Raw genomic sequence first — 11,753 nt, 5'->3', positions numbered from 1 at the left:
TTTTAAATTAATATTTCGAAATCTGACTCTTAATTTCATAATTTATTTTGTTTCTTAATTGTTTTAGCTGGTAAATGTAGAAGGGTATTACATTTTTTATAAAAGGCATGAACATGTTAAAAAAGTTATGTTTTAATTGGTTTCCAATAAGAATTTGTAAATCAGTGGAAATAGTTAAACACTTTTTATTTTTAACTTGTTTTACTGAGGATCATTACTCCTATTACTTAAAAAAATCAGGTAAACGCAAGCTGTTGTGAAAACGCATAGGAATATAAATATTCCATTTAAACTGTACAATAAAAATGTGGAGTATATATTTTACTTCACATTTTGCTTATGAAATAATATATTTATTTTCTGTTACATATTAATAATCTAGCTTTTGAACTTTTCCCGCACGAATTGGGAGAGTGCGTGAGGGAGCATGCGTGAGGCGTGAATAAAAGTTAGTAACAAGGGGTGCTCACTCATATGGCCCGAACCCGTTCCCGCTAAGAGCTTCCCGACCCAACCATTGGTGTCGCGTCGGTCGCTTTTAAACAGGTATATGGCCGCCATATGCGGTGTTTTGGGGGCGTAACTTTATGACGTCACTAAGTTAGCCCACAGAACACCGCATAGGGCGGCCATAAACCTGTTTTAAAGCGACCGACGCGACACCAATGGTTGGGTCGGGAAGCTCTTAGTGGGAACGGGTTCGGGCCATAAGAGTGGACACCCCTTGCTCCTGGTTATGATTAGTAGGGATCGGTACTCGCGCCAAAGCGATATCAAAAATTGATAAGATATTGGGGCGGATCACGGCACCGTTTTTTAGCTCGACCTTGAAACGCTGTACAATGCTTGCCTTATGCCCAGCGTTGCCATTTTTTCTCAAGGTTGCGTTGCCGTGATCCGCCCCATCAACGATGATATTGATATGATATTTAAAATATCATAAAATATCATATTTAAAATATCATATCAAAATTGATATATCAAAGTTGATATACCGAACCCTATTGGTTAGTAAGGAGTAAGTCAACAAGCAAAGCGCATGTGTTTGATTATACTTCTCCTGAACCTAAAATTTAGTAAACAGTTACAGTTACAAATATTAGAGCAACAAGTACAACAACTACAACCCTCCTAATGAGTACTAGGTAACATCTTATTATTTTCTCAAGAGAAAATTAGTTGTATAATCATCAGAGTGCGTTAGAATATGCAGTAATATTCGTTGGATGTACGTCAGCGTCTCAGCTTTCCAATCGTGCTAAAGAGGTTAAACATCTCATCCAAGCGCATGCATGTACCCTCGGAATTTGCTGCTAATTTGCCGCAATTCGTCATGTGGTCCGCTCGTAAATTCGCGTTAATCACCGAGGTCGATGGCCGGCGCGTGCAGGATTTGCAGGGGAAAAATCGCGACCAAAGCACATATTATAAATTACACACATTAATTTAGACAAAAGCCGAAAGATGGGCCGCGATGAGCTGCTAAAAGAGACCGTTCATCTCGTGCGCTTTTTATAATTTCCGAGCCGCTCTCGCAGTCGAGAACACACAAAAGCGCTTTTCACGGAACGCACCGCGCGGCTACGATGATCAGCTCTCGCTATCCAAATTATCGGCGGGCATAAATGAGCTTACAGCATGTCGAAAGCAGCCAGGTCGTGCCGATCACCTTGCGTTTTATAATACCGCGCGCGTTTAATAAGCGGCAAGCCGTGAATATTAGCCAGTTTAAATGCCCGTAAGAGCAGATCGAGAGCCAAATAGAGCGAGCAGGTTGCAAGCTGTCGCGCCCCGAGATCAGTAACAGGTTGGCTCCTCCGACTATGCTCAGGGTAGCTCCGACCTTCAGATGATCGAAAAAACACCTGCCGCACATGCTGCTCCCGGCAACGTGCGCGCCGCGCAGACCTTTTAAAATAACTGCGGCATTGTTTCTCGACGCGGTTCCTGCTCCGTCGCCACGTTGCTTTTTTCGGCGGCAATTCGAGAAGTTTATTTATTGAGCCGTCAATCGCCGCCGCACGCCAATTCGGGCGCCTGTCCGACGCCCAATTGACAAATCAACCTGTTTGTGCCTCTCTCTGGACTGAATTCGGTCTCGTGTATATATAGAGCGCGCGTTGCAGACAAAAAGTGCGGGCTCCTCTCTGCGGTCGCCTCGGCAGATGCAGCCTCAGCCGCGAATTAGGACGTCAAAATTGGCTGGACGAGGAAGTTATTATTGAGTCACGTTTCCTCGATCCATTTCTGGCTTTGGTAATCCAGTTTGAGATTCAATTGCATGAAATGTGTCTCATATGTTTCCAAAGAATACACATATTACGTACAGTGTTTTGAAAGCCCTTACAACAACCTGTCTTCTGTCTTTTGAAGCCTAAAAGGTGTGAAATTAGTAATCATTACCTCACTGACCTGTTTTTGTTAAGTAAATCCACTTGTTTTGTAACACTTTAACTCCATATAACGCGATGATTGCTCATCATTTAAAAAAATGTGATTGTATGGATTGTTTAAATGTGAAATGGAAAGAGCGAAAGAAAATTTATTCAACATTCAGGTTGCGCAATACTGCGATCTATAAAAGGAATCGAAAATTAAGATAAAGTCATGAATCTATCATGTTAAGTATCCCTTTTTTATAATAAATTATTGGGAAGGATCTAAATCAAGTGACACCCCCCTTGGCAAGTGGTCTTCAGATTTTGCTGAAATTCGGTAGAGATGTTTCCCTAGGGGACCTAAGTTGAACCCTAAAATATTAGGTGAAAATTCCAAAAATTGCCCATTTTACAGGGGTTCAAAATTTGAGATTTTTGAAAAAGGTGATGTTTTCAACGATTTGTAACTTTGACTCTGTTTGTGGTTAACACAAAAATTTTGTATCCAAAATGATCTACGTTTAACGCCAAACAACTTCCCCAAGATAAAAAACTTCGTAGGTCAAAGGTCAAGGTCACTAAATTGGAGTCAAACTTTTCGAAAAAATCCCACATACCCTAGTACATAAAATTTTGAAAATTCAAAATAGCCAAAATGTGCCTCATATCCATGGTAACAACATATAAAAAATTGGCGAGACTTATTTTTTTCTTTTTCGAGATATTTGGAATTGAGTGTTAAAAATCGATGTTTTCCGGGTCTTTTGATCGCAAATAAAAACACGTTTTCCGCTTAATCTCAGCTTCTATGGGTCCGATTTAGAAAAACCGCACATCATTTGATACGTAATGACCTCCCCTAGGTAATGCAAGGGATCATAAGGGTGCCCACCCCCTTCGAACCCTTAACCACCCCCTGGAAATCCGAAAATTTTTTTTTTCATATATTTACTATCTAAATCGATTAATTTTGCAAAATACTAATCGAATATGTTTTAAAATAATTAAAATATAAAATATTTCTATTTTCTTTGTAAAAATAACTTAAAAAAAGTAAAATTGCTCATAAAAAATTATTTAAGTGTATTTTAAATATATAATAATTTTGCGTTTTTTTGTTTATTCAAAATGACTGAATTTTATATTTTTATAATGAATTTTCGAATATATTTTATATTCTACAGTGTTCATTTTATTATTATAAATAAATGCAACTATTAATAATTGTTTAACCATTGGCATTTGGTAAAAATGTGTTTAAAACATTGTTGCTAATGGTTCCATTTCTTAATATGTATAAACAACACTGTAAAATAGAAAATATATTCGAAAATTCATTATAAAAATATAAAATTCAGTCATTTTGAATAAACAAAAAAACGCAAAATTATTATATATTTAAAATACACTTAAATAATTTTTTATGAGCAATTTTACTTTTTTTAAGTTATTTTTACAAAGAAAATAGAAATATTTTATATTTTAATTATTTTGAAACATATTCGATTAGTATTTTGCAAAATTAATCGATTTAGATAGTAAATATATGAAAAAAAAAATTTCGGATTTCCAGGGGGTGGTTAAGGGTTCGAAGGGGGTGGGCACCCTTATGATCCCTTGCATTACCTAGGGGAGGTCATTACGTATCAAATGATGTGCGGTTTTTCTAAATCGGACCCATAGAAGCTGAGATTAAGCGGAAAACGTGTTTTTATTTGCGATCAAAAGACCCGGAAAACATCGATTTTTAACACTCAATTCCAAATATCTCGAAAAAGAAAAAAATAAGTCTCGCCAATTTTTTATATGTTGTTACCATGGATATGAGGCACATTTTGGCTATTTTGAATTTTCAAAATTTTATGTACTAGGGTATGTGGGATTTTTTTGAAAAGTTTGACTCCAATTTAGTGACCTTGACCTTTGACCTACGAAGTTTTTTATCTTGGGGAAGTTGTTTGGCGTTAAACGTAGATCATTTTGGATACAAAATTTTTGTGTTAACCACAAACAGAGTCAAAGTTACAAATCGTTGAAAACATCACCTTTTTCAAAAATCTCAAATTTTGAACCCCTGTAAAATGGGCAATTTTTGGAATTTTCACCTAATATTTTAGGGTTCAACTTAGGTCCCCTAGGGAAACATCTCTACCGAATTTCAGCAAAATCTGAAGACCACTTGCCAAGGGGGGTGTCACTTGATTTAGATCCTTCAATTGAAATATTTCCAATCGAGAACGCACTTGAGAAACTTAACTAAAATCTCCCGAGCCTCGCAGAGTAAATTTTATTGAACCACTTAACAAATTATCTCATTAATTTGTATTTATTAATCTTTGTCAAGGACCACTCAAGAGAGGAGCACGAACAAGTGCTGCTCACAAATGTGTCTGCCAGTATAATAATTGTTGAGAGGTGTCATAATTAACGCCCGACGTCTCAGCTCATTTTCTCTGCCCGTCACGTCCACCAGCAGGTTCTGCAAACGTGTGTGCGTTGAGTGAGGACCGCGTTTGCTTAATTGTGTGCGCGACTTGTGTGTGTGTAAGATCCAGACGGCTTTCAATCACTGACAGGAAGAACGGCCGCCAGCAAATTTGCCCCGACTGCGGCCGCATACATACAGTCGTGCTGAAATTAGTCATTACCTGCGCGAAAGACGGATTTATATTTGGGTGTTCACTCTCGTTAACTATGCGATAGCCTCCCACACGTCCCACCACCAGACTCGAAGCAAAGTCTGAAATAGATATTTGTGCAAGGAGATCACGGCCGCAAAATGTATCGTTTCTAATGGAAGCTATGCAACCCGCAACGAGAGCTCCTTTTTACGAAACGGGTTTTTGTTTGAATGAGTGACAAACTCTTTGTACAAATATTTTGTTGAAAATAATATTTAAATTTACTCGCTTACGGCTTGGTTTGGGTGTTTGTTTTTTTAATAAAAGCGTAATTGTTAAAATTTAACCTAAAATATATTCAGGTTCTTTTGTTTTTATTTTTAAAAAATTATATGTAAAATAACACCATGTTTTTCATCGAATCAGAACTAGAAAAGTACAAAAGGATTACACACGGAATATACAAGTTTACCGCAAATATGTAATTGGGTTACATTCAGGCAGCACGCACGCATGCCAATGACTAGGAGCAAGAAAAGCCAAATAATATATGTAATAGGAAAAATTACAACTAAATATGCTTTCAATTCGGTGGATTCCTACACTAAACGAAATTAAATCCATTGCGCTTTTGTGAGAGGAATGTAAAGTAATAAATTAAGTTTAAAAAGAGGAAAAGCTCGGGCTCAACTTGGTCTTGGCACTTAAGCAAGAATTACCGACAAAGTATACAACAAGGCACATGAGGTGAATTCGCCAAAGTCGTTGTAGCAAAAAATTGAATAAATAATTATGGCAATGCTGCTTCACGGCTGAGGAGGGTCGGCCCGTAATTAGCCCGAATGACTGTATCCTGGAGAATTTTCGTGGAATTGTCAAGCTTGATTTAGGAGTAAAGAATTCTTAAAATCTGTCATATTTTTGGAATGTATGTCTGTTGTCAGTAGGGCGCGGAGTCCTAATGACAACTATAAATAAAAAAATAAATCATTTAAAATTATCTACTTGTGTGATATGTTCCTTTTATTAAAAAAAATGGTTAAGATCATGATTAAGTTTCTTTCTGGGGAGTGGGCGAATTACTTTTGGGGCAGTTCCACGTCAGGTAAAATTCGGACCAATTGCGACGACCCAGAGGGAGGTACTCAGAGCGGTGGATTTTTTACAAGGAGGCGGAGAATCAGTGCACGAGCTGCATCTGCTGCTGCTGCTGCATGATAATGGAGTCTACGCTGTGCTGGCTGATGCCGGAACATCCGCCGTCCAAGTGCTTGCCGAGCAGCGACATGCGCGAGAAGGTCTTGCTACAGTGCTGGCACGAGTACTTTTTCACGTCCGAATGCGTCTGGAGGTGCGCCCTGAGGTTGGACCTGTCGGCGAAGGCCCTGCAGCAGTGCTGGCACGAGAAGGGCTTCTCGCCGGTGTGCGTGCGGATGTGTCCTTGCAGCAGCCACGGCCGCGAGAACGCCTTGCCGCACAGTTTGCACTTGCACGGCAGCGTGTGCGTCCGGATGTGCATCTTGAGCGCGCCCAGCGACACGTACGTCTTCTCGCAGTACTTGCAGCTGAATGACTTGGGAGGCGCGTTGATGTTGTTGTTGTTGGCGTTGTCGTCGTCCGAGGTGAGGGACACCGACGACGCCGGACAGTGCAGGGAGCGGTGCTTGCTCAGGCCGGAGAAGCTCGAGTAGCTCTTGCTGCAAGATTGGCAGCTGAACTTCTGGTTCGCCGTCCCCTTGGCCGGCCGACTGAGGTCCTCCACGCCGAAGATCTCGCCGGACGAGGCAGACGAGCTGGACGGCGACAGCAGATTCAGTTCGGCGGTACTTTCGGGGTAGGTGGGCATGAACGACGAGTACACCCGGTGCTGCGCTAGTGTCGGCGACAACGACCTCGGGCGCGACAACGCCTGCTGAGGGAGTTGCACGGTGCTCACCGGCGGTCGTCTGATCAACACCGGCCCGAATGACGGGTAGGGTAAGTAGTTGGTTTGGTGGGGCAGGTGTTGGTGTTGGTGGTGCGAGAACTGATGGTGGTGGAGGTGTCTCGGCTGGGCAATCGGCGGCCAGCTCATCTGCTCGGTGGGCACAGGGGTGTTCAGGCTGAGTGGTTCCAGCACGCCGCTGCTGGGTGGCTTGTGGAGGTACATCGGAGGCAGCGACAGCGGAGACGGCGGCAGCGACGTCAGGGGTGGCGGTGACGGCGTTGTTGAGATCACCAGCGGGGGAGGTGACACTGGTGAATCGACCCGCCGCACGCTCAGGTCCTGTGGCTTGGTGCTCAAGTTTTCTGGTTCGCTCACTTCCATTTCTTTGTCGTCTGGTTCTGTAAGCAAAATATTTTGGCTCGTTAGTCTTTGCTCCAAATAGTTGTTAGTTTTAGAGTATGTCCCATTGCGAGAAATATATGGGTCAAAAGTTTTTATCGAACGTTGGCGCACGACACAAAATCTGGATGGCATTAAAATTTTACATGCACAGGCCCGGACTGGTAAACGACGTCTTAATTTTTTATTCGTGCGACTCACGGCCAAACCCCACATGTGACGCATTCGATTTTCTTAAAAAAAAAAGTTTTCCAATGGTGTTAAAATTTTTTACCTCAAATTTTATAAATAATATATAGGGCCACAAGCAGAAAAAAAGAAATATTTCAAATGTATCATTATTTTTACAGCAAAAAAATCTCACGGGGGGGGGGGGGTGCGGAATGGGCAGCAGATGCTCGGGGCCAAGAAAATCAACAGTCCACGGTTAAAAAATTGGCGCCAGTCCGGGCCTGATCAACAGTCCCCGGTAAAAAAAATTGGCGCCAGTCCGGACCTGTATATGCATCATACCACAATACTACTATCAATAAAACAATATTTACGAGAGAAACATAAACAATATTTGTATGTGTTGAAAAATTATTCAAAAATATTTTAATCATCTTTGTTTGACTTGTACTTTGAAAGTACTTGTATACAAGTACTTTTGTTTCAAAATCACGCAATCCCTTTTAAAAATGACGGTTCCTTGGCACTATCGGTAAAGCGTATTCCAAGACAGGAATGAGGAAATGGAAACAAGAAACAAGAATTCCTGCTTTTTCCTTAACTTTTCGTTTTGATACTGCTTTACAACGTTTACTTTCTTTCATGTAACTAAATATTTAGCCTAAAAATTATCCACCGTGTTTACACTTTGGCTTTTAATTTATAAAATATTTGTTAAAAAGCACAACTACTTAATTATAGTCAGTGGTGTTCAAACAAACTAAAATTTTAGTATTTTACCGAATCAATCTACTGTATCAAAATAACATTTTTTCGGAGTTTTCTGCAAATTTTTCATTTTAAGCATTTTTTGGAAATAATTTGTTGGATATTAAATTCTGTGTGGGTTGCATAGTATTTTTACCGTTTAGTTCATAAAGAGGAATTAGGATTAGACACTATTCAAAAACTTTGAATATCTATTAAAATGGAAGTTTCAAATAATTAAGAGCAAACAAAACACAGGTGTAAAATTAATAAAAGATCAATTTGTTAAATGGAATTAAATTTAAAGAAAAAACAGGACAAAACAGGAACAGAACAGAACCGGAAATCAGAATTTGGAGCAGGAACAGAAAAAGGATTTTTTTACCCGAAAGAGGTCTGGAGAGCAACAACCTTTCTTGAATACGATACTCTATCGTGTAACAAGTTATAAAAATCAAAAGAGACTTTAACTGTTGCAAATTTGGATTACGTTAACTCTCCAAAAACCGAAAAAATAAAAAATTCTAAAAATATTAAAAATTGGTACATACCATCTCTGATCACCACTACTGGTCGCTTTTTCAGTGGGCAATGGCGGTAGTTTTCTCTCATCAATGACCGCGGCATAATGCTGCTGGTTGATGAAAATTCTCTAAGTCAAAGAATGCTATACGCACTGATCCGCGAGCCAGCAGTCACTGTTTCTCCCTTTCACACTCAGCAACCAACTGACGAGGCTCGCTGCACTAACCGTGGTTTGTATATGGAAGACACCGTTCTAGTAGCTCCTCCTTTCACCTCCACGTGCTTTCTGACCACCAATCACAGCGCCCAGTTCTGCGCAGCGCAAAGCAGGACTACTTAATTCTTAGCTCAATCGCTCATTGCAGCATTATTTTCTCCAAGTAGTCCGTGCGTTAAAATTTTGTTCACTGTGTCACGAATTCATTGGGGTGAGAGGAGAAATTAACTGGTTGTTTTTATTAAAGTCAATTAAAAACCGACAGATTTAATCCTAAATGACGTGTGGCAATTAAATTATAAATTTCAGTTCATGGTAAGTCATTTACAATCATACTCAACAAATAAACAATAATTTGGCATTCAATCGACGATCTTCAATGGAGCTCACCTCCTTGGGAATCCGACTCGAGCATTAACTTCCGATTGGTTATTCCTTTTCAATATTACAAGTTTAGCTATAGCTGGTCCATGCAAACGACACCCTCTCGGCCAAGTTGCCGTTATAAACATACTTTTCGCCATAATAAATTTACAATTCACAAAGGAATAGCAATAGTTTGAAAACAAATTCACATTAAGAATAAATATATACTCACAAAAATTGATTTGAACATCAGTTCAAATTACAAAGGATCGGCGTCAAACGCGTGCATCATTCGTGCCTTTACTCTCCTTATACTGGTGCCCACAATATACCCGCTGCGGTTTGGCCGCCGGTCGACACTCGTTTTCCCATAGGTGTCGAGCTGCACCGCCAAACAACCCTTATGAAAATGGACAAGTTTGGTCTGATTTTCAAAAACCAAAATTTTTTCTGCTCAGCACTTTATTTTGTACCCTCTAACCGAATTTCACGTTTTTGTGTCGAGATTTATGACATTTGACCGCCTATACGAAATGCGGTCCTCGGTTGGTAACGAAAAGTCGGGTTTTGGTTGAACTTTCTTAACAATCTAAAAAACTCCGAACAATTTCAAGTTTTCAACCTCAAATTTGGTCTTTGCGGAAAATTCCACCCTGAAAACATGTGCGACACGACACTTTTTGTCGACTTTGACGTCGACCGTCATCCCCTGTCAGCCACGCAACCCTATACCCTAAAAAAACACCCCTTTTGCGCGACGATTTTAAACCCTGGACTGTAACCGATCTTCCACAGGTCGCGCAACCTTATGACTGATTCCACGCGGTTTTTCTGGCATCATCAATTACTTTTTCCACTTTCGGTGGCGGCGCGGTGCGGCGGTGTTCTCGCATTAATCAATAGTTTCAGTCTCGATGGAGTCGGCATCAATTAACTGTATATTTGTTTCCTATGAGTCATAAAACTTTTTATATGAAGAATCTTACTAATTTTTTTGGTATTCATTTTCTGGCTAAAAGGGATTCGTAGACATGATTTAAGCTATATGAATATTATTTGGAATCTAAATTGAACATTTATTCAACTCAAATTTTTGCTGGACTCCACATAAATTGAGAGTGAATGCGTTTCTAAATTGCTTGTAAGAACAAAAAATAAACGAGGGTCAGAAAACCAGCCCGTTGGCTCGCTTTGTTAAAAGGTACTCTCAGGAGTGTCAAAGCAATTGAGCAGTTCTGAGATCTAATACTGGCTACCCAATGTCAGAGATGGCAAAAAGTGGTTAGTTTGGTGACTCGATGAAATGCTCAAATTGCTCCACTGGCTGGGAGGCGCCAACTCGCTAATACTGGCTGGTTTGCACCTTTCCAGCATGCGTGATTTGGCTCACGGGACGAAATGTCTATTAGCGTTTCAATGCAGTCCTCGTTGCGGAGGCAAGTGGCCCTTGAGTGGGCTTGGTCCCTGTGCGGCCTGGTGCGCCCATGTTATCCGTTCGCGGTGTTATTTGGACCCGGGTTTCAGCATTCGTGCTACTGCAGTGCGCGCCCTTCCCGGTCCTCGGACAGGGACAATCAGGAGCAAAAAAACTTTATTTATATTTTTACTGGAGCGAAAATATGACAGTTTTTGAGAAGAAAATCTAGATTTCAAGAGAATTCACGAGTGGCATCAATAGCATGGCCTCTGCTGATAGGTCCAACCTCAGGGCACAGGGCAGTGGGCACACCTCCTAAAAAATTATTCGTGCCGGCACGACCTTCTCGCGCATGTCGCTGCTCACAATCAGCAAGCGCTTATATGGATGGGGTTAAGGGAACGTGCAATCACAGTTAAAAAAATGTCAGCAGCTGATGAAACTTAGTATACACTCTGATGTTCTTCAGTTATTAAACGTTTTGAAATGTTTCTGCATCGGTGTTCGCATTGGCGGCGTGCAATAAGCGCGTCAGAGCCGCCCAGGGGACAGGTGCTGAGTTCTGCACACGCACACATATGACAGGGGGAGATTTTTACCACAGCGGGCGCGCTCTCTCCGTGTGTGCTTTATGTATTTCAGGCATCACGGCCCCACAACTATTCGGCATGGTGCAGCTGCACTGGCATCCATCAGAACTGCTGCTGCTCGATGATCTTTGGGCAGATGGTTTTATTATCGCGCGCGCAGGACTCAAAACTGGCGAGAGCATTTTATTATGTTTTATATGCGTGTGTGTATATTGACTGCGCGCGCGTCCGTATAATGCGGAGTCGGCCGGCACGTGTGTGAGTTCGTCCGAAATCGCACTCCATTAGTAGTCGCAAACAATGTGTGCTTGCAATTTGAATTCGGCCAACAAGCGAACGTCATGTTTATTTCATGTGCACACGGTGTGTTTGCGTATATGATGACGATTACGCGC

General features: G+C 40.9%; 1 protein-coding gene across 1 annotated transcript; it reads right to left on the bottom strand.

Annotated features, from left to right (window-relative positions):
• Nucleotides 1-5,331: 5,331 nt before the first annotated feature.
• LOC135933934 (protein snail homolog Sna-like) lies at nucleotides 5,332-8,952 on the bottom strand. The gene is made up of 2 exons (XM_065475356.1): nucleotides 8,795-8,952; nucleotides 5,332-7,324 (listed from the first exon to the last, which is right to left on the bottom strand). Exons 1-2 carry the CDS (start codon nucleotides 8,868-8,870, stop codon nucleotides 6,180-6,182), a joined length of 1,221 nt encoding a protein of 406 aa, XP_065331428.1. The 5' UTR covers nucleotides 8,871-8,952; the 3' UTR covers nucleotides 5,332-6,179.
• Between the last annotated feature and the right edge of the window lie 2,801 nt (nucleotides 8,953-11,753).

Source organism: Cloeon dipterum, chromosome 1 (assembly GCF_949628265.1).
Source record: "Cloeon dipterum chromosome 1, ieCloDipt1.1, whole genome shotgun sequence".
NCBI classification, from domain to species: Eukaryota; Metazoa; Arthropoda; class Insecta; order Ephemeroptera; family Baetidae; genus Cloeon; species Cloeon dipterum.
The sequence above is the reverse complement of the archived record's forward strand: the minus strand, read 5'-3'. Positions and strand labels throughout refer to the sequence as shown.

What these genes read in the sequence shown, in the direction of transcription:
- LOC135933934 (XM_065475356.1), bottom strand. Translation starts at nt 8,870, where the DNA reads ATGCCGCGGTCATTGATGAGAGAAAACTACCGCCATTGCCCACTGAAA. An exon ending in AGTAGTGGTGATCAGAGATG is followed by an intron (nt 7,325 to 8,794) that starts GTATGTACCAAT and finishes TTTTGCTTACAG; the next exon opens with AACCAGACGACAAAGAAATG.